Source organism: Sus scrofa, chromosome 6 (assembly GCF_054392235.1).
Source record: "Sus scrofa isolate SSC_HxYL_T2T_F1_AM1 chromosome 6, Sscrofa_HxYL_maternal_Yorkshire_Landrace_v2.0, whole genome shotgun sequence".
NCBI lineage: Eukaryota > Metazoa > Chordata > Mammalia > Artiodactyla > Suidae > Sus > Sus scrofa.
This window is the reverse complement of record NC_139388.1, coordinates 147151353-147175464: the sequence shown is the minus strand read 5'-3', so window position 1 is coordinate 147175464 and position 24112 is coordinate 147151353. Positions and strand designations below refer to the sequence as shown.

The window sequence follows — 24112 nt, the reverse complement described above, 5'->3', positions numbered from 1 at the left end:
TTGCTGCTGTTGCTGCTATAGATCCATTCCTCCAATTCCCCATGATGTTCCAAAGGCAGTGGATGGCTGCTTGTATCCCGCTGACACAAGGATAAGAGGCCCCCTTAGAGTTCTGTTTGGAGACCCCTGAGTATCAGCTGATGGTTCCAGCTTCCAAGTGGGAGGAACTTCCTTGGATGATCAAGGAACCTGATTAGTTGCTTTAACCAAAGCTCAAAGCATGATGTCTCTGACAACATCAAACAAAGCTTATGCACAAGGGTGAGCGTGGCAATGCCTTAATAGAACTGTTCTGTTTTCAAAATGTTGAATTTTACATATTGAGGACTATCTCTGAACCTCCCAGCTGATTTTTATGGGAGGTTCCAATCTTCCTCACCTTTGACACCGTCTGCAAGAAAATGGCTTGGAAACACTGCCTGTAAGGGTATAAACTGTATGACTTTTACTTTGGAGAATGCAAGGATTTCTGATAAATGGATGGTGAAAGTTCACTCCAAGTTTTTATTAAAAAGAATAAATGAAGGAGTTCCCAGGTGGTGCAGTGGGTTAAGGATCTGGCATTGTCACTGTATCAACCCAGGGTCACTGCTGTGGTGATCTCTGGCCCGGGAACCTCCACATGCCACAGGTATGACAAAAATAAAAAAGAATAAATGAAAACCTAGGAATATTGAAGCCCTTGGACTTTTAACTGTGTGATTATCATCATTTTCCCTGAGAGCAGTTCTATGGGAAGTAAGGAGAGAAAAACAGACAAGGAAAATAATTCACTGGCTCCAACTTTAGAAGCATTACTTCATCTGGTAGTGTTTCCCCTGTTTGGTTTTGGGCAACAGTCAGCTCACACTTTGTAACAACCCACTGAGTGCCAAGCAAGCTAGGAAGCCGGCCTGAATGTGAGGCAGACTCTGCAGCCGCACCAATACCTCCCTAAATTTTCCTGGGCTGCAAAACCCTCTTTCTTTGCCTAATTTTGTTTGTGTTTGTTCGCAGCACCTCAGAGTAGAAGACTGTGCAATTCAATAGTGTTTATGAAGAACGCACTGAAATCCTGTTACTTTTGTTAGTCTGGTGTTGGAGCCAGTGTAGGCCTCCTCTGCACCTCCTCCCCACCCCCCGCAAAACCCAAGGGTCAAATTTCTACAGGTGTGATTTTTCAAACCTGGCATAATTTTCTTTTCTCCTTAAAAAAAAAGTTTTAAAATGTCTCGTTCTTTAAGCTAGCATAAGTTTCAATGTGTCTAGGAATGAGTATTGAGAAAAAAGTTAAATGAATCATCCAATCTTTTTCTACTTTTGAAAAATACATGTGATTTTTCTTGAAACTATCACCGTTGCCCAATTGTATTATTTGTGCCAGTTTCTTTAAAATAACATGGTGTGTTAGCAGCCTACAAGTAGTTAAGTATCTCTTTACTTTGAGTAAAAGTATAGAGACTTTTATTTTCATCAGCAAATTCTGTAATTCCTCCATAGGAGAACAATTACTGTAGCTGAATCTCAGATGCCTAAGGTATGTCTTTCATAAATTCAAAACATTTGGGGGACATTTTATTGAAGAATTTAACGAAAGCGTTAAATGCAATGTTTATAAATATTTGTTGAGCATCGACTAGATACCAGGCACTGCAAGGGCTATAACATGGTCTCCTCTGCACAGAATCTTACAATCAAGTGGAAAGATGAGAGAACTTCCAGATCAAAGGCAGTACAAGGCAATGTGGTGAGTCCCTTTGTCCCCACCCTCAGCCCGTGGATCTCAAATGGAACCAGCATTTTTAGTCAACTCGCTTTGGGGTTTGCGCATCGTTGTTCCATTTGAAGCTGCACGTAGGTCTCCCTACTGCATCCTATGGCCTTTGGGAAGCCGCTCTGAAGGTTTCCCTAGACTTAGGACAGTATTTGATGGGTTAGAAGTGGCAACAGTGGATGCCTTACTGGACAATATAAATGGCAACTGTAATCCCTTAAATCTGGAATAGAATTTTGCTAGTTTGTTCATTCCCAAAGAAGAGACTATTAGAATAAGTGAATGTCCCTCAACCAGCATTGTGTCTATACACCCCCAACACAATGGGGGAAAGAGATGGAATTCAGTGTTATAAAAGGCTTGGCATGTTTGATTGAAGAGATTCTTCTATGCTAAATGTCCCCAATGGTCCTTCCTATGACTACTGCCCCTAATCGACTATTCCAGGGTGCATGTGAGTCCATAGGATCCAGTCTTAGAATGACCCACTCAGAAATGCAATGAGTTGAATATTCACTCATCTGGCTGCACTTCATGTTGACTTACTTCACTCCCTCATTGTGGTGAAGAATATTTTCATGGTGTGCTATTTAGCCCGTCCTGTGAAAACACTGTTTGCATGAGGTTGGATCACACCTATTCACATATCATAGACACCTGTTTATTCTACCAAGGAAAGTTTTGATTACCTGAATCTAGGAAATGCTTGTTTTTCTTCACCCAGTCTAGACACGCTTGGTGTTTAGACACCTAAAAGTCCTTACTTTTCACTGAGTACTTTCCTATTTCAGCCTTTGCCCACAATACTTTCTCTACTGGAATGGCTTCCTCAACCCTCCCCTTTCTGAATTATCAAAATTACAGGCAGCCTTCAGGGTTCAGTTTGAGCATCACCAGAAAATGTTCCCTACTCTTAATTGGAAGAAATGTCTCTTCTTCAAATGAATACCATCATGCTATTTTTTGAATACTTTATAGTACTTCTCACTTTCCACCGAAGGTCATATAGAGGCTTGATATACATTTGTTCTTTCTCTCCTGTCACCTGCACAGTCCTTGAAAGGATCAGACAAAACTTAAAAGAGGCACTCTAGACAGAAGAACTTTCAGAGAGCACGTCTGGTTTTGCTTACTTTGTATCACTTGTGCCTGTCATAGAGTCAGAAGCATAGTAGGTGCTCAATAAATATCTGTACAATGATCCAGTAGATAGGTCTGGCACATAAACACACCTAATAAATACTGAATTAATCAGGAAGATGATGTTCAATTTGCATAGTAACCTTAAATCATGAAATATGCACATCCTCAGTTCCTTCCTAATTTTCCCTTTTTTAATTCTGCCTTGTAACCCAATCCTCCTCCTGTCCTCGGCAGTTCTTCTAAGACCTTTTAGGTTCTTGTGCTGTGCTGCAACAGTTGCATTTAATTTCTCTTTCATGTGTTGTATGGACCTTAATACTGTCCAAAAAGTTTAAGAAGTGGCTTTTGTTCATTTAATCGGAGTACATCATGTCTAGCCTTTTGATTTGCTTAGGTTTTATTTCTCTTCTTGGAAGAAGTCCTGCCTATTGATGCCAGGAATCTCTTAGAGAAATGACTGCATAAGGTTGAACTTACAGAGCCATGGTTTTGGTCTTATAGGCATCATAGAGAGACTCAAGACTCCTTTATTTTACCAGAGGCCCAAGGCCTGGAGAGGTACAGTGACTCTGTGAACTAAGGAGACAAAAGGACATGGTTAGATCTGGTTTTAGTTTAGGTGTTCTAGCTGTACACTGTGACTTGGGAGATTACTTTGCCAGAGCTATTTTTAAAATTTGGAGGTATGGGAGCTGTGATAGGTGATGGGGTCAGGGAAAGGCCGTTGTGAAGAGGGCATCCTCAACTTCAATTTAGCTCTAAAATTTAATGTAACTACTGCCTCATGCTGTCTGTTCTAGAATAAAGAAAAGTCTATCCTCAAGCCCGTGGCCATAGTTCTGCATGACCATATTTTCACACTGCATTTTGGATCATTTCATGGACAGATTCCACTAGCTGCATCCCTAAAGTGAAAATGACATATACTCTGGGCAGAATTTATGGGCCACTGCAAAAATTAACATGATTAACTATTTACAAAGATCACAGAAAATCCGGCAACCTTGATAAAAACCACGGTCCCCCTCCTAAACTATTATAGAGGTCAGATTCTAGCCTGTTGATCTCGAAGTAGAAAGAAAATTATTTACACTGCCATTGGCATTGCCTTCATTAGATACTTCTCTTGTAGGGGGGAAAAAATGGAATCCAGCCCCTGAAAAAAAAAGTGTCTAAGTGGAGAAAACACTAGGTTAGTAAGCTTCTAACCAAAGTTCTCTGATTACTTCATAGGATCTTACTTTCTTTACAAATAAAGCATTTCCTTCTTAGCTTTCTTTCAACAATTTTTCCCAATTTTTTCTATTTGGATTTCATAGCAAACTGACTACAGAATTGAGTAAGACAGTCTCAAACATTAAATCCATTTATCATTTACTATTTTGCTTGTACTAATAATTCTAATTACCCCAACTGCCTCCTCCGCCTTTTAATTTCTTTGTTTGATGCAAATTTGATGTCTCCTCTTTATAAGAGAATTTGCTAAAAGGCTGATTATGGCTTCTTTTCATTAAATTTTATGTCTAGAAACCCTAAGTATATCTTGAAGGAAACTTCCATCATTTTCTTTGATAGTATGGTGCCTCAAACTGTTCAGATGCCTACACTTTGGTCTTATAGCTCAATGTCTATATATTTACATGAGGAAAACAATGCCAATTTCTGTTTGAACAAAAATGAAGTGAAAATGAAAAGCGTAGGAATTCCTGGTGGTTTAGTGGGTTAAGGATCCCGCACTGTCACTGCTCTGGCTCATGTCGCTGCTGTGGTACAGGTTTGATCCCTGGCCCAGTAACTTCTCCATGTCATGGGTGTGGCCAAAAAAAAAACAAAAAGAAGAAGAAAAAAGAAAAAGGAAATGAAAAGTGTAATATTAATTGCAATGAGAGAGTAACATTATTTAGAGTAGTAAGTGGGTAAGAGTATTGTAAAACTAAGAGTACTTTAAGTATTTTAAGTAAGAGTATTTTAGAAAAGTAAGAGTAAGAATAGCTGGATGAAGGAGAGAAATTAATAAGTTATTAAGGGAATAAGAATGAGAAAGGGAAAATAATAGAGAAAAAGGACTGGTAGAGAAGAACAGAAACTGGATTACAGCGATCAGACCCAAATTCAGATGCACCCTCCAGTCCCCTCGTGGCCATGCCCCTCCTTCAGACAGTCCCAGAATTCCTTCTCTCTCCCTCCCATCTCTTCTGACCAAAAGAGTGATCTTTCAGCTCTTCTGGTAGCTTTCCTCCCTGATACTCTTCCAGTGGTGGAAAGAATTCAAAATGAAAAATAAGGCATATATTAGAAATACGTTTCATGTAATTGCCATTCATTACGAGAAACTACTTTGGTAACATAGTGGGTCATTTTTAGTCCAGTAACTTCTCAGTAAAGGAAGAATCACTAAAACTTATTTAAAAATATTGCCAGAGCACCTCTCTGTAATAAAGGTTATTATCAAACAATATAGCAGAGGTAAAGGTTCTGCCAGGAAATGAAAATGATTGTTCTATCATAAGACAGAAAAGGACCTTGAGAGGATCTGGTTCACCTATCAGCCTTCAGGGAAGAATTAAATTCCTCCAAAGAACAGGCTACTGCTTTCTTCAGTAACCCACCCTGGTAAACAATAAATCATCTGTTTCAGCCCAGTGAGACCTTCCTTTTAAATTACCAGATTCAAGTCTGACATATACTATCCTCATACACGGAACAGTTCCACATTTTTCAAGAACATGTCTGCCATTTGGAAGAACTGCCACTAGAGGGAGCCCTATATCTTATTATGTATCAAAGTCGCAGCAAGTCTGTGGCTTGCATAGCCACATTATCTCAACAGTCCTTGTTTATGCTTGCGATGGTATGTATAACTGTTACTAAAATAACTGTCTATAAACTGTTGACAAAACTCTTAACACCCCTTTCCATACTTTTTTGAGAGAATCAATTTTAAATAATGCTCTAAATTTAAACAATGCTATTAAACAATAATAGAAAAAATATTAAAAGCTTTGAGCTTATTTTAAACAGTTCTGTCTTTTTTGACTAAACCTCCCAGGTTGTATCAACCACCCAGGACCCGTTACAGAGAGACTCTGCTCTCTCTCTGAGCCTCAAGTGAACGTGTGATTTCAAGTTTTGATATTCTAGTTGTTCGGCTTAATGATTATATCTACCAGTTTAATAGTTCTCTAACTTGCTTCTGTTTTCCAAATATTTTGTGCCTACCTATCATTATTTTAACAAACTTCCTTCAGATATGCTCATTCCAAATATGTGGAAGGATATTTGCTACAAATTATTTAAAATATGTATTTTTGAATGAGCTCTCCATAGCTTAAACATCAGGAGTTACATGAGCCTAGCATAGCCTTGGCTCTGTAATTCTAATACTAGTCCAGTATGAATGTATGTATCTGACACGTGGCAGTAACAAGGTATCTAGTATAAACTCCTAATTTTTCATTTTATCTATGTGTACAAGTAATTAGCATATTATAATCAGAATTTACTTTATTATAAAGTGAATAAGGAATATATTTCAAAATGTATCCCATAAAGTGATCATCAGATTCAAAGGGGAGTTTCCAATCTCCCCCAGTCTCCCTTCTTTCAGCCAGAATATCTGGGCGTTGCAGGCACAGAGCCCCTGGCAGCCTTGGTGGCATGTGTCTTCAAGCTATTTTGGTTCTTGGGCATTTGGAAGTCAGGGCCTCTAATGGCTAGATCACCGTTTTTAAAACCAAATGTTTCTGTTTATTCTTCTAGGTGAATTATATCCTCATCCTCAGAGCTTAGCCAGCATCCTTGTTTGGGCCTCCCCTTTGCCAAGTCCATCAAAAGCTTACTTATTTGTGAGTTCATGGCACTTCTCTGCTAACCATTTAATCTTTGTTTCTTCTAAACCCAAGCAAAAGCAGAAAGAAAACATGGGTGTTCCTTCCCAAAGTCTATGTAAAGCTATTTCAATCCTCTAGTTTGCTCCAAAGGAAACAGTTTCCTTCTGGCCACATGCTCGCCAAGTGTTCATAGCAAATTCGGTCAAACCTTCTTTGGGGGTTAGTGCTTTACACCTTCTCTATGACCTCGAGCCGGCCAATTTTAGTGCAGCATCTTGGGTTTGCTTACTAAGTATGCTTCCTCTCTTTTCAGAAAAGAAACTGATCTCCTAAACAAATTTAAATTGTACGCAGCATGGCCACACATTTTTAAGCAAATCTAGGAGGTGTCCGCAAAGAATGGTTGCATTCTTTTGAATACAACTTTTGGCTTTTTTTAGTTACCCCCCCCCCCCATCCTTTCTCAGACTTTCAAAAGCCTTTCATGATAGGTTTGGTTATAGAATCTGGAACTAAATATTAGAATGAAAATTAGGAAGAATTTGTACTGACAATGATGAGAAAGTGAATTGAAAGCTATACTTGTCCAAGAGTGGGGTTTTTTGTTTGGTTTTGTTAAGGTGGGTGGTACTGCACTGCCTCTAGATTTTTGGCATCAGCTAGCACCTAGAATACTTTCTCGGTCACGTATGGAGAATTTTAATTTTGCATTCCTGGGAGCAATCTCAGCGGCAGCGCTTTCTATCCAGCAGTCAGCTTAGTTCTCCCAAGAACTGAGATCGCCTCAGAGCACAGGGACCTGTGGTTAATTGCTTTCACCTGGGGCTTGGAGAGACCATCTCTGTTTTACTCACCTGTACCCCCTGCTGCAGCACAAACATGGTCGTTTTCTATCTGTGCCATAAAGTAAAGAGGTTGGGAAGCTGTTTGGAGGTACAACAAATGAGAAAATCACCCAGTTTGGATTGCGGTGAGGAGCCCTAAGCAGCTGAGGGATGAAAAGAAAGCAGGGAGGGGAGTTCCCACTGTGGCTCAGAGGTTAAGAACCTGACATATGTCTGTGAGGCTGTGGCCTGGATCCCTGGCCTCGCTCAGTGGGGTAAGGACCTGGCATTGCTGCAAGTATGGTGTAGGTCACAGATGCGGCTGGGAACCCACATTGCTCCAATTCGACCCCTGGCCTGGGAACTTCCATGTGCCGCGTGTGTGGCTGTCCGTAAATTTAAAAAAGGAAAAACAGAAAGCAGTGAGGAACCATTGTTTAAAATGCCTGCATCACTCCTCACAGGCTTCCCCCCTCCCACCTAGATGCTGATTGTCCAACTGTGTCACCTCCCAGCAAAATAAGTGAATGATGGACACATTCAAGACTTACTTCTATTGTCCATTAAGCCAGAAATCACCTGTAAGATGTTGTTAGTTCGTGGGCAAGTCTCATTCTCCTAATTTGATTTTTCCTCTATGTTATCATTATACAAACTGTTCTTAACTAGTAACCCTTGTCCTTACGTGTTGTCCTTCTGTTTGTTTTAAACTACCCATCTCTGAGAGCCAGCCTCTGGACCTAATTTTCAGCCACACTTGTGGTGTCATCCAACTCAGCAGGAAGTATTTTGTATTTGACAGAATCACACAGTGTGCTGATCAGGACAGATTCTCGAGCAGAGGCCGTCACTCTGCTATGCTCTTTATGAAACTATGAATGTTGCTAGCAAACGTTACAGATCTGTTGTGACCATTTTCTCAGAGAAATTCAAACTGAAGACTCTCTCCACATACACACACACACAATCAGGCACTTTTTTTTTCAGGTTTTCCCATGTTTCCCAAAAATGATAGCTAGCTGTTCTCCCTGTGACCTCAATCATTATAAAATACCAAAGACATTATAAAATGTCTTCTTTTTTTTTTTTTTGTCCTTCTGTCTTTTCTAGGGCCACACACCCAAAGCATATGGAGGTTCCCAGGCTCGGGATCGAATCGGAGCTGTAGCCACCGGCCTACGCCAGAGCCACATCAACATGGGATCCGAGCCGCATCTGTGACCTACACCACAGCTCACAGCAATGCCAGATCCTTAACCCACTGAGCAAGGCCAGGGATCAAACCCGCAACCTCGTGGTTCCTAGTCAGATTTGTTAACCACTGAACCATGACAGGAACTCCTTCTTCTTTTCTTTTTAAACTTACCATAAATATGCCCAGCACATTTACCTACACCCCTACAGCAATATATACTCAGAATATTCTCCCAGGCTTGTACGTGGGTTTGAATAGATGGATAGCTTAGAGAGGTGGTTAAGGAATTCTTTTCTAAGTAAGATTTGTCCTTTAGCCACTCTGTGTTTATCCTTTAAGAACAATTATCCCTGATTAAAACAATTTATGTTATTCTTGCTGTACATTCAATTTAATAAACATACGTAAATGAGCAAAGGATTTTGAGAACAGTGGGAGATATAAATAATACAAATAAGCCATGGTCCCTCTGCTAAGAAGCAGTCTAATGGGGAGGCAGACACATAAAAGGTTTAAAAAATGCTACTCTGTGGGTACAAAATATGAGGGGAGAGTGTATTATCATTTCTTTCCAGTGCAATAAAATAGCAAATGCTTCCTTTCGGCTTTGTTGTTTTTCTAATGCGTATGAGGAGTCCTTTTCTATTCCCTTGGGAAGAGAGGCTCCTGTCCCTTATACATAGTCTTTTCCAAAAAGGACAAAGTCTCAGGTGACAGTGAGAATGTAAGTAACTACAGTAGCATCTAGAACGAACAATATCTGGGAAGGACAGTCACTGGGCTAAGGTCTCATCTTCCTCTTTCATTTAGTTTTGTCCTTCCAAAGGGTTGCCCTAGGGGTCAAAGTCGGAAATCAAGGGCAGCTCTTTTTTCCTGGAGAGAGAGCGCCAAAGCCTGATAACAAAGGTCTATGGTTCCACTACCGTCAATCGCAGGAAAACGAGAGAACAGATAGTTAATCTTTAGTGTTTCTTGAAATCTTTGCTTTAAATTAATTTGAGGTTTAAACACCTTAAAAGCGTAGATACTTCTGGTGGATTTGCATGTTCTAAATACTTATGTACCTATATATAAGGAAAAGATCACACTCTTTGCTATTCATAAACACCTCCCTATTAGGAAGATTCTTTGTGTTTAAGAACAGGAGCCGTTTGAGTTCAGTAAGAATTGCAACTTGAGTAATTTTTATTTTTTTGTCTTTTTAGGGCCCACCCACAGCGTATGGAGGTTCCCGGGCTAGAGGTTGAATTGGTTCCACTGGCCTATGGTACAGCCACAGCAACGCCAAGTCTGAGCCATACCTGCAGCCTATGCCACAGCTCAGCTCATGGCAATGCTGGATCCTTAACCCACTGAGCGATGCCAGGGATTGAACCGGCATCCTCACGGATACTAGCTGGGTTCGTTAACCACAGAGCCACAACAATGGGAAGTCCTTGTAGAGTATTTGTGATAAAATTTTCTAGGAAGTAGAAAGCTAAAGAGTGCCCAGAACTATGCAGATACAGACCAAGAATCACGTGTGCCATTGAGATGGGTGGCTGAAATGCCTACGTGGCCAATCCACACAGCTTTCTCTAAGGACCCTCTGGTGTTGACCATTTCAGTGGCCCTGACAACATCTCTTAGGCACTAAGAGGTTGAAGGCATCTAAATTCCCCCAAGTTCTTCAGAGGGAAGAATCTTCTCAGAGATTATACTAGCAAGAGAAATAGCAGAGACAGTTTTACATGCAACAAAATCCCATAATTTTTGTTTGCTCTTTGAGGGTAAAATCAAGAATTTTCACACTCAGTTTAGGATTAACCTAGAGGCGGGCTAGCAACTATCTAATTAAGGGGGGATTAAAGAAGTATATGAGGTCCAAAAAAAAAAAAAAAAGACACATGAGGTCAACCATGTTCTGGATAATTAGCTGCCATTTGGTGAGATGTGGTGGGTTTTACTCTGGAGCAACTTCGTGTCTTTGTGCATCAACTTAGAAAGTAGGATTTAATTAAAACAATTTGCGATGGACTGTGCAGCATGCTCGCATCTGGAAATGAGACCGTGCTTTTTAAATTCTTACTCACAGGGATTCTGACTCTCAGATATTACTTTGGGCATATTACTGAAGACCAAGGTTGAAAGGTATTGGAAAAATCCCAGCATCTACGAGGTATAGTCAGTGGTCAATATAGAAAGGCAATTTTTAAGGTGTGCTATTAAAGTGAATTATTTAGTCAAAATGTCACCTTCATCCAGAAAGAACAGCTAGAGTGTGATGCCAGTTTTTTTTTTTTTTCAGTTTTTTAATTAGAATTATATACATTTAAGGCCTACGGCATGCTTATTTGATATACAAAAACCTAGGGAAATGATTACTACAGTCAATCTAAATAACCTCTCATCTCCTCATTTGGTTGCTATTTTGGGTGTGGTGAGAGCACCTGAAATCTACTCTCTGAGCACGTTTCCAGTACTCAAACAATATTGTTACCTATTTATAACAGTCTTCATCCTGTACATGAGCTCTCTATAGAGACTTACTCATCGTATGCCTTCTATGCAGACATCATCATTCTACTCACAAATCAACTGTTTTAATTTCCAAACATCTGTGGCAGTTGAAAGCAATAAATGTCCTAATATTGCAAGATTGGCTTTTTTGTGAACTAGATGCTGAACTAGTATGATAAACTAGAGAAAACTATGTAGAAGTTTTGTCTATGACTCTTTAAGGTGTATGATAGAGCAGGGAATCGCTTACACAACCTCAAAAAACTGGGAGGAGAAATCAAATTGTTTAAAAAACAGAGTCAAATTTAAATTCTCAGTACATCAAGAGATGTGTTATAACAGCTTTACCTTCTTAAATATAAATTCTTTAAATTCTATTAAATACAATAACATCAGATGGCCTCTCAGCCTGAAGGAGCTCATGTTTGTCCAAGGTATGATGTGCCAATCAGAGAATCAGTATTAGAGTTCCTGTCATGGCTCAGCCGTAATCAATCTGACTAGTATCCTTGAGGACATGGGTTCCATCCCTGGCCTTGCTCAATGGCCTGAGGATCCGGTGTTGCCTCAAGCTGCCGTGTAGATGGCAGACATGACTCGGATCTGGCGTTGCTGTGGCTCTGGTGTAGGCCAGCAGCGGCAGCTCCAATTTAACCCCTAGCATGGGAACTTCCATATGCCACAGGTACGGCCCTAAAAAAAGACACACACACACACAGAGAATCAGTATTAAAACATACACAGAAAAAGCTAATCATTCTTTAGTTTAATGCAGACAAGTTAGTCTTCCTCCAGGCATCTGCTGCCTGATTTTAGAGACCATAAGAGAAATCAAAAGAAGCAGTTTCTTATCATACATCAAATTCACAGGCATAACTGCTAGTGAAAACCCCATTTATTATATTTACTTCCCTATCTCAAAAAGAGATCTGCTTAACTGTCCTTAGTATAAAGCAGTGCTTCAGGTAGCTTTAAAGATTAGTCCTGCATCAGGTTACTCTAATGCTTTCTACCTGGAAAAATCACGCATAGATGTCTCACATCCTGAAACTCATTGAAATACTGATATAAGAAGATATTTTAGCATAAGCAAGGGCACTATGGTCAAATTTCTATTTATTATCAAGTTTGCCTCCAAACGCTCAGCGGGTTGCAGAAAAATAAGGCATTTTATTGGATTTCAGAACTGTATGCACTCTTGGAAAAAAACAAAAATGTAATGGGCCTCTGGCATTTTAAGAACTCATTGCTGAGAGTGTCAAAGGAGTCAGTAAGGAATTCTTACCAGTAGAACAGCAAGTCATTAGTGAGAAAGAAAAAAGCATTTCCAGTGAAATCTATGTCCAGTGTCCTTCATTTTATTCAGACCATTTGAAGTCAAATGTACCCTAAAGACACTATACAATAATGGCTTGTCTCCTACTTCCTGGGTGATATTGTTTCTAGTTTTTAATTCGTGTGTGTTGGGAGCATGGTTCAGGTGAAGGATGTCACTACTGCTTGGAAAGTAGCTCTCTAGGAAGGGTAAAGTCATTTACAGTGAGACCTTCCCTCATCTCCTCAGGGTAATTGCATTTAAATACGGGCCAAAGGCTGACATCACAGGAATGAGGCATTAATCATGGCATTTCAGAAAGTAGCCTTTTGGAAAGCTTTGTGGACCAGACAGGTGTCTCCCTGGAGCCTCTGAAAGTACAGTAAGTAGGTCTGCTTTCACAGATTAGGCTGAAACTCAAGTCCTTGTTATAGATTGTCCTGGAATCCTGGTCTGGTTTGATCAGTTTATTATTAACTCCAGGATGACAAAGAAGGACTTATCAGGTAAAGTGAAATAACAGTTTTCTAAATAAAACTCATTTAAATTCTAGCTTACTTACAATAGCTGCCTGGTGGAGGTGGCGGGGGTGCAGGGGGACTGCAGATTTGAAAGCTGTGCTTTTTGGTTTTTTTGTTTTGTAGTACTTGGGAAGATGTTTCAAGCAGTAAGTAACACTTTAGGTGTGCAGTACTCTGGTCAGGCAGTGTGTGCGGGCTTTGAAAATGTGAGCACTGTTACAACAGGCTGCTTTCACTCATCAAGCTAAGTAAGCATGGACATGCCTGTGAAGGGCATCTTTGATCATATGGCTAATTTAACATTTGGGACGAAGAGTTCAACATCACCAGGGTACAGAGTCCCCCCTTATGCAAAGTACAGCATGCTTACTGCTTTCTTCCTGCATTCCCCACGTAGCCTCCATGACTGGCAAGTCATTTTGTCCATTTTCATTGTTCTGGCCACACAAAGAATAGCCTGTTTCTTTAAATCTCAGATGTTCAAATTGTAGAAATCAACTCTCTATCAAATATTTTCTCTACATTTAATTCTCAGCTTCTTGTCATGTTTTCATTTTTCTGCATTGGTTCCCATGGTAACAAGTCCGTTGGCAGAGAAATTGTGACTCTGCTTTTAGCCTTCTGCACAATACAAAATCCTTCTAGTGATCCTCAGGCAAGTGTCACGTAAAAAGGCAGCAAGAGACTACAGTTCCCAGGCTAATGCCTGTAACCCCTTCCTCTACCACATGCATTTTCCGCCCTTTCTCCAAACCAGGCCTGCTGACCGAGAGGAAACTCGGGATTCGAGGGCACTGTTCAGAATCCCTTCACCTGTTAGTGCAGGTATGCAAAGGCACTTATATCCAATACAGATGCAAGGATTGAACCATTTGGTTCAGAAGGCTTCCCCTTCCTTCTAAGTGTCAGAGCTGACATAAAGGTGTAATTAGTGACAATGCCATCTGGGGGCAGCATGGGGAGAAGCAACTTGCACTCATTTTCTTATAAAATGTACTCAGTGTGCGTCTGAAATGTGTACAGCCCAGGGAATAAGTATGTCTTGAATTAGCCTTAAATCGGTGTCTAATGATAAGACAGTGGGGCGTTTAAAAGGATTTTCTGACAATAAATAGTAAAGTGGCACCTGAGAGAAGATCAGGGAGTCATCTCAGAAAACTGAGCTCCTAAAGAGGAAGAGTTAACAAAGAATGTAGATAAGTGAAGAGGACACTAACTGGTGGCTGAATGTGAACTAGCTTCAGCTGGCACAATTCAGGGTTCAAGTGTGGAAAGCAAAGGAAATGAAATAAAATGAAAGCCAAGGAAACGGAATGTAGAGAAAAGAGTTTTTAAGAGTTAATAATAGTCTGCAGAAAGGGGGCCTGCAAACAAGAATAGTTTCATGCAGACTTTGACTCAACTCTATCCACAAAATATTATTCCAGGTAATGTCCTTTAAAAATAGGTTATACATTTTCTTTTGAATTTTAGAATTCCTTTGTGGCTTGACATTAAGTTATATGCCTAGCAACCCCAAACCTCCTATGTCCTCAATATTTAGAAAAAAGCAGGAACTGTTCATGAGAAATTAAACAGTCCTCGTATTTGAATGTGCTTTTTTTTTTTTTTCATAAAAGTTCATGAATTCAGGGGAATGAAAATAGATGTTAGAAATTAAAATATGGGTATGTAAGTTATAGTTAATAAAATTGTAAATGATTCCTTTTGTTGGTTGGATCTTATAAAATATGTGATGTTTTAGCACATCGAGGTTTTAAAGTTAGCAAATTATATTGTACAAAGGTATTTTTGGCCCTTTAAGAGTTATTTTCCTACATTAAAAAAGTTTTCTTATATTAAAAACTTTTTATTGTGACTCAGGTTTTATGTCTCTGTATAGACACACATAGGTGTTTTTCTTTGCACGCTTGTTTTGCACAGATAAAATAATGAGGTGAAATAATGCCCAGGTATGCAGGTCAACTGACCCTTATAATAGCTAGATTAGGGGAAGTATCTGATGAATGGAAAAAAATCACATATTTCTTTGTATCTTTCTCTTCCTCTTCCCCTTCCCTTATTTAGTCAGGAAATCTTAGGTAATTTTTTGAATAGTTCACAGGAAAACCAAGATGAAATTCTCAGGCGGATGAACTGAAAGCAGTTCCCATATTTGCTATGGTCATTTATTTTCAGAATGTACTGATTAACTATATTTTATTTTCAATACTTGCAGTCTTTCCACTCAGAGGACTCTTATTGGTCTTGAATGTGGGAAAGGCATCTGTTCAGGGCAGAAAGGAATGTTTTAAGTTTTACTCTGGAACATTTGGTTTTAGCTTTGATGACACCTAGTGTCAATGGAATGCAATAAATGTTTAATACTGCTTTATAGTGTTTAGGCATTTCCCTTTAGCATCCCCAACCCTGTTTTCCTCCTCAGAAATGCAAGTCTTAGTTTTTCTGTTTGGAATGAAGAGAAAGATAACTGATAGGTAAACCAGATATTTTTGTCTCAAAATAGTGTATAGAAGGGGCTAAAGGAAGCTTAAGGACAGTGACATTGTCTTCATGTGAAGGAGGAATTCTTTCCTAGGTGAAAATCAGAGGTTAAAAACAATTGTTGAATTCTGTTTGTAAATTTCAAAGACCATCAAAAGTGACTTTGCAAAAGTCGGGTTTGCAAGTACTGTAGTTTCATTTTTCCCACTTCATAACCACCCAAGGGCACGCCCCCACCCAGCTGTATATAAGTAAACCATAGGAACTACTGTCTCTTTCTATTCAGAAAAGAAATATTAAATTAACAACATCAATTCTAAACAAAGATAGTGATAGGATTTTCATTGGCTAAGAATTAAAAAGATACTGTTTTTAGAATTTTTCAAGTATTCATGAAAATTCTTTCATCTCTAAACTATGTGATAATTGATTTCTTTTGGCCTCAGTTATTTTGGGGCATAATCCTTTACTGCATAATGAAGCTCTAATTCTACCTATTTATACTAATACTTTCCATATGCTAAACACATGCACACGCACAAATTTTCCATTTTCCTTTTGAGGTCACAGAACTTCATCAGTGAAATATTTCACTCTTCTGTAAGTTTAAAAAAAAATCTAAGCAGTGATGCAACATTGGGCCATTATTTTAGTAAAATGAAGACAGACTCTAGACTCATATTCCTTTATGACATCTGACTTCACTACCATATGTGCAGCACAACAGTGACATCTTAAGGCCAGAGCTCCTTTAGCCAGAAAGAACTTGAATTGGGATCTGTTTTCAAAGACACTCCGTGATACTATCAAGTAATTTTCAAGTTTACAATTTGCCATTGGTAGATCTTTATAAGTGCTTCTTTACTTACGACTTATTTTGCAGTCTTTGTGAACATTTTAATGTGCACTAGAGGAAACACATCTCATGTAGACATATTGTATATTAATGCATGCATCTCACTGCATCGTTTACTGACACTCCCCTTGTAAAGCTTTTATGGAAAAAACAAGCCACAGCAGTATAGCAAAAGAGGCTTAATCTTTATAAATTGGGGCCTTTTCTGTCTCTTTGCTAGCCTAGGTGGCTGTATTCAAATTTGGGTGGGAGGGGGCCGGAAACACCTCTTACCATTTAAGGTTTTCTACATGGGTGAACTCTATCTAGCCAATTCAAAACAAATTGCTTACTTTAATAAAAAAATTTTACCATTTTATAAAAAATTAAATCATGACATGTTTAATTGAAATGGCTGTATTGTAATTAATATTTTGAGATAATTGTGATTTTGAGCTTAAATTATATATAAAAATTGTCATTTTTGTATGTGTTAAAAATACTACTGTATCACAATTAACAGTACTTTTTAGTTGAACTACATATAGATGTAAATAAAAACTGAATGAAGACATATTTACTACTTTATTAACATAGATTGTGAATGTAGTTAATGGTTTTTTTGCAGTATGAGATCATGACAACCTTGAAAGCTGCTTCATTTTATGTGCAAAGAAGTCCTATGAATCTACATTTTAAATTTACTGAATCAGTGAAATTACTTTGTCAGTTAATTTGCAAATGCAAGCTGTATTCTCCAGTTTTATTTTACGTATTGACACTAATCAGTAAAGGTGTACAATGTGATTAGAATGCATTTTGAAGATGCTTTCTGTACAGATACAAAATACAGGGACTAAAATAATGCTGTGCAGTGTATAGCAGAGCCATTTTTCGGCTTTGGTGTACTCAACTTTTTCAGTATTTAAAAAAGTGTTTTGAATAATATAAGAAGTCTCTTTATTGTATAAATAATAAAATGTCACCTTATTGTAAAGTGTCTTTTGTTTAATATCAGATTTCTTAGGCAGCCAGAGTCCTTGTATGAAAAGGGCATGTTTCTTTTAAAACAAAAACATAAACACTGTAATCAATATTTGAAAAACAGGAGTTCCCGTCGTGGCGCAGTGGTTAACGAATCCGACTAGGAACCATGAGGTTGCGGGTTCGATCCCTGCCCTTGCTCAGTGGGTTACCGATCCGGCGTTGCCGTGAGCTGTGGTGTAAGTTGCAGACGCGGCTCGGATCCTGCGTTGCTGTGGCTCTGGCATAGGCCGGCAGCTACAGCTCCGATTAGACCCCTTGCCTGGGAACCTCCACATGCCGCGGGAGTGGCCCAAGAAATGGCAAAAAGGCAAAAAAAAAAAAAAAAAAGAAAAAATTGAAAAACATAACTTTTTAATGAACATGTAGTATTTGTCTTTATTAGCAATAATTTTTTTTTCATAATATGAGCATGCCTCAATCATCCAAAGGCTATTTAATTATCTACCTACATACGTACCTACTCATCTATTTATATAAACTAATCTACGTTCTATTGATTGGTTACTTAATAGAATCACATGGTAAGTTTTATAATGACTCATTAGCCTACTTCTGATATTTCTGAAATAAATACAAATGTTTATATTTAATTTTTATTAAATCAAGTTCACCTATCACAGATTCCCTTTAGAAAATTACCACATGACTACAATTTAGTTACTGAGATTACAAGCAAATTTAAAAATTAAGGCCATGGAAATTAAGAAAATGCACAAGGATGGATTAGAACAGATCAACAGAGTAGATTATATATACAAATACCTGCTTAGTAAGTATTTAAAAAAAATATAGTTCAAGATTTTCATGCAGTATATGCCATTAGTTATTCTCTGTTGCTGTTATACATAGAATTAATAAAATTTCAGTACTTATTTTTTAAAGAACAAAGGTATTTTTTTAAATGCTCACACTCTATGGGAAAAATATGCAGATTCAATTTCTTCAAATTTCTTGAATCCAGAAGTAGTAGATTATTGTATGGAAACTTAATACTAAGACATCTTTAAAACAGTTGGTAAAGTTTTAAATTCAAAATTGTGAGGGCAATTATAGCAACACTTTTACTATTTTCTCTACCAATAGTGATATCTTGTGTAGCATTTCTGTGACATTAGAAACCCTGACAAAATGAATTCATAAAACATGGGAAAAAGGCTAGGAAAAAATTTCAACTACTTTAAAACAAAAACAAGACAGTAAATATTCATTTAAAACTTATACTGACACTAACCGCATCAAAAAAAGTCCTATCATGGGTAATGAAAAGCCTTGTTTTTGTAAATCTCAACAAACAGTATTAAATAAAATTCAATTTTATATCCAATAAAAAGGTAGAAATTGGATGGTCATATTCAAGTCAGTTGGTCATAACATATATAACACAAATAGAAATAGGAAAAAAAATCCCACCTCTACAAAAATTATTTGTCATTATAAAAGTATTAAACAATGATAAATAAAAATTCACTTTTGAAGAAATTATTATAAGGGAATGAAAGTGAGTTGGGTAAATCTTATGCAAAACATTCAGAGCAAATTAGGAACACTATATGTGGTTACACCATTATAAATGTACGTGATACCCTAGAAAAATGTTATCAATTTAAGAATTCTAAATATTAACATGACAAAGATGATATAACAATTCCAATTTAACTAGGGATTCGGTCTCTCAAATATTCCAGAATAGCAGCTGTTCCTTTCATTAATATGGCTGCTCGTGGAACCCGGAATGGATTTCCATCTAGTAGTAGTGTTCTAAACAAAAGAGAGAAATTAAGAATTTTAACATTTTTCCATTAGGAAGCTTTTCTACTAACTTCATTTGCTATTTCATAAAAATGTACGTGTTTTTAAAGTTTTGTCCATTTTCAAATCTAAGGATTTAAACAGTTGGAATAATAACTACAGTTATAGCAACACTGATTGAATACTTATTATGCGCAAGGTACTGTTCTAATTTACATTCACTGATTCTCTTAACAACTCTATGATGTAGTCACCATTAATACTTCTATTTTATAGATAAGGAAACAGAAGTTCAGGAAGGTAAGAAAGACTTGACCAGGAGTTCCCATTGTGGCACAGTGGAAATCAATCTGACTAGTAACCATGAGGTTGTGGGTTTGATCCCTGGCTTTGCTCTGTGGGTTAAGGATCTAGTGTTGCCGTGAGCTGTGGTGTAGTTTGCAGATGCTGTTCAGATCCCTAGTTGCTGTGGCTGTGATATAGGCCAGCAGCTGTAGTTCCGAATGGACCCCTAGCCTGGGGAATTCCATATGCTGCAGGTGTGGCCCTAAAAAGCAAAAAAAAAAAAAAAAAAAAAAAAAAAAAACCAAGATTGCACAGCTATTAAATAGAAGAGCTGTGATATGAACCATCATTTTACTCATCACCTTCTCAATCCTATGATGATCATGTACTAAATGGCTGAATTATATTTGCACAAGTGTTAGAATGAGCAAACTGACAAACACTCAAATCAAAGACTATAACACAGTCAGTGTATCCTTCTCCACACTGGGAAATGTTAACACTTGTCTGACCTCTCACTCCCTCCTTGACTAGAGAAGCATATAAAATCTAAAATGCTCTGAAATATGGTTCAGTTTAAGATTTAAGGTCTGGTTGATTTGTTTCTTTACATAACTAATGACATAAATTATAAGGTAGAGATTTTAGGATTCACAACATGTTATACAGAAAATCTAAATTATATCTTAAAATATTTCTATGTGCCTTGGGAATTCTTTTAAAGAGCGATTTTCTTAATTTACAGAAAAAAGTTCATTACAGTCAATCTTTATTACTCACGGACCCACTGCTAGTTTGCCTACTCACTAAAATTTATTTGTAACTCACAGATCAATACATGTGGAACTTTGAAGGTCACTTTTGGACATGCATAGAGCAGCAAAAAATTTGAGTCACTTAGGTACATTCCTAGCTGAGATCAAAGCGACACTGCCTTTTTTGCCTCAGCTCTCGTACTGTAAACAAGTGTCCTTTCGGAGTTCCCGTCGTGGCGCAGTGGTTAACGAATCCGACTAGGAACCATGAGGTTGCGGGTTCGGTCCCTGCCCTTGCTCAGTGGGTTAACGATCCGGCGTTGCCGTGAGCTGTGGTGTAGGTTACAGACGTGGCTCGGATCCCGCGTTGCTGTGGCTCTGGCGTAGGCCGGTGGCTACAGCTCCGATTCAACCCCTAGCCTGGGAACCTCCATATGCCGCGGGAGCGGCCCAAGAAATAGCAACAACAACAACAACAACAGCAACAAAAAGACAAAAGACAAAAAAAAAAAAAAAAACAAGTGTCCTTTCCACTGTGTATTTATTGTGACATTTTTGTATGTTTGTACTTTTTGTGGTGATTTTGTAGTTTAATATGGCCTACAAGTATAATGCTGAAGCGTCTAGTTTTTCTAAGCATAAGAAGGATGTCATGTACCTTACAGAGAAAATATATATATTAAAAAAGCTTCATTCAGGCATAAGTCACAGTGCTATTTGGCATAGTTCAATATTGATGAATCGATAATATTAAATAAGGTGTCATAATACAGAAACACACATAACACAAGGTTATATACTGACTGATTGATGAAAATGTGACCAGAGCTTGAAAGAGCCTAATTCACACAGAGAGTAATAATGGTTCAGTATTTACTAATTTGGTGTTCACAGAGACTTAATAGAATACAACTACCGCACATAACAAGAATTAATTTACTTGCCTTCTATAATTCAGTAATATGGGGTACAGAGCAGATACCAGTGCTGTCCTAGTAAAATATGCTAAATTATCATATGCATTTTTCAATAATTAAACTATTCTGGGAGTTCCTGTCATGGTGCAGCAGAAACGAATCCACCTAGGAACCATGAGGTTGCAGGTTGGATCCCTGGCCTCACTCAGTGGGTTAAGGATCCGGCGTTGCCGTGAGCTGTGGTGTAGGTTGCAGATGCTGCTTGGATCTGCCGTTGCTGTGGCTGCAACTGGACCCCTAGCCTGGGAACCTCCATATGACGTGGGGGTGGCCCTAAAAACACAAAAAGACACCCCCCCCAAATTACACTATTCTGACACATTCTGTTTAGACACAGGGCTTTCTGTTCACATCTCCAGTTCCCTTTATAGTCACTTAACAAGCACTTATTAGGTGCTTTCTAGGCACTGGGATAACTTCTTTCTAAAGGAGGACAAAGAGGAGTTCGCTGATGGTGCAGCGGGTTAAGGATCTGGTTTTGTCACTGCAGTGGCTTGGGTGATGCTGTGGCGTGGGTTTAATCCCTGGAATGGGAACTTCCACATGCTGTGAGTGGCCAAAAATAAAATAAAATAAGGTAGGACAAAGAAACAAAGCAGGATGGGAAATTAGAGGAGGGACTAACTCTGCCTGGAGTATAGGAAATATTTTCAAAGGTGATACTTAAACCAATGAAAGCAGGATAAAGGCTGGAGTTCCTATGTGGCTTACAACATAAAAGCAGGATAAAGGCACTTGGGGAGTTCCCGTCGTGGCACAGTGGTTAACGAATCCGACTAGGAACCATGAGGTTGCGGGTTCGGTCCCTGCCCTTGCTCAGTGGGTTACCTATCCGGCGTTGCCGTGAGCTGTGGTGTAGGTTGCAGACGCGGCTCGGATCCCGCGTTGCTGTGGCTCTGGCGTAGGCCGGTGGCTACAGCTCCCATTCGACCCCTAGCCTGGGAACCTCCATATGCCGGGAGTGGCCCAAGAAATAGCAACAACAACAACAACAACAACAACAACAAAAGACAAAAAGACAAAAAAAAAAAAAAAAAAGGCACTTGGGACTGGGATAACAGGAGAGTAACAAAAACCCTTCTGGAGTTGAAATAAATGGTGGTAATCTATAATATAATCAAATTCTGAAAAACCCTATATGCACAGCTAAGGAATTTATATTTCCAGTGGTTTCAGGTTATACACATGCACAGTGCTAAGTATCATGAAAAACAATCAGTTATTACTGATTTATAGTATTTATATAAATACTATAAATATATAGTATTTGTTTATACTATTTAAACAAAACTAAAAAATATATTTGGTAAAATTTGAAAAACAGAATTGGGATTCTGAGTTTTGTTACCTGTTATTTCAATAGGACATTAAATTTTTTATTTCAAATTGCCTGCAAGATTACCACAAAAAAACAAAACAAAATAAACAACGCTTCAACAAATTAAAAAAACGGAAAAACTTAGTAGAATGGTGCATTTACCTTAAGTTCACACAATTACCAAGCTCTGGTGGAATCTGTAGGAGGTCATTATTTTGAAGGTCCAATGTGATCAGATTTTCCATTGTCTTCATTTTCTGAGGGTCCACAGATCCAACCTGATTGTTACTAATCAAAATTGTTTCAAGTGTGGGAATTCGATACAGAACTTCAGGTAGTATTTTGAACCTATTAAAATATGAACAGTACACCTAAATATATAGGAATCAGAGGCACAATCATTCCTTTGAATAGATGATCCTAAGTTTGATATCATGAGATAAAGCCTTCTTAACATAAACTTTTTATACTTGGTTTAAATTCTGCACTCAATTTCACAGAATATTTTAGAATATAGACTAACTTTGGAAATGTTGAAATATATGGTAAGTGGACAGACTTGTAACCATTTCTATTTAATGTATAAGATAAAACAAAAGTTTGGAGTAAATTCTCCCATGTTTTTCTTTTCTCATTCAGAAGACAAGGAAATCTTCCTGAAATGCTCTATATAAAATGTCTCAATGTAGGGTTTTTTTTTAGCTTACTTTTACTTCTTACAAAACAGAATCACTGCCAATATCGTAAGTAAAAATTAGAGATTTATACTTTGCTTTGACTTAAGCCTCAAAAGTGACTAGTTTTGTCATTTTTTTCAACAACCAAAAACGCACTCATAGGCTGCTAGCTTCCTCATCAAAAGAAACCCTAAAGATGCTACAAAAGAGATGGGAAAGCTGATGGCTCTCAGAACAATACTCAAAAATTAACACGAAATTCTCGATCTCTTCGGGGACAGAGGCTTGTATGTTTTAATGTGAGGTGACCTGCAGCCTCAACTAGAAAAGACAAGGATGGGCTGAAGGAAAGTTTTATAGCTGTGGCCTTTTTACTTCCCCATACTTCCCTTCCTATGCTGCCAGGACATTAAAAAAAAAAAAAAAAAAAAAAAAAAGCAACAATGAAGTGTAAACTCAAGGCAGCTCTGAAGTTCCAGAGGGACCAGAGAGTCAATAATCAGGAGTGCAGGTGGATAAAACCACCCCTACGCAGTCCCTCCTCTTCTTCCCCCACAACCTATGAACAAGGTAATTTAAAAAGATGTAGCTCACCACTTAATACACAAAAGTTAGGTGTAGCTTAGAGAACAGATAGTTCAATTCCACAAATAAAAACTAGAATAAATATGAGAAGTGCATACATTTTTAAATAACGACAACGGTAATAACCTACCCATAAGAAAACAAAAAATAGAGGAGTCAGAACAAAATCCTAAATAGGAAGTATTTTAACATCACTGTGCCTTAGATTTCTCATCTATAAATGAGGAATAATAGTTCTAAACTTATATACTTGTTACAAGGATTGAATTAATATATATGAAGACCTTGGGACAATATCTGTTATAATAAATGTTAGTTAT

The 24112-nt window shown here is 38.1% G+C and overlaps 1 protein-coding gene across 2 annotated transcripts in view; it reads right to left on the bottom strand.

The window, feature by feature from the left end:
- Positions 1-17794: 17794 nt before the first annotated feature.
- LRRC40 (leucine rich repeat containing 40) overlaps positions 17795-24112 on the bottom strand; it is a 47832-nt gene continuing 41514 nt past the window's right edge. For both annotated transcript variants that reach the window (XR_014808004.1, XM_003127928.5), the window contains exons 14-15: positions 22693-22878; positions 17795-19204 (exon numbers count right to left, since the gene is read on the bottom strand). Coding sequence is in view for 1 of the 2 variants with exons in the window: in XM_003127928.5 (XP_003127976.1) it covers positions 19099-19204; positions 22693-22878 (292 nt within the window). In the remaining variant the exon portion in view is untranslated. The remainder of the gene's footprint in view (positions 19205-22692; positions 22879-24112) is intronic.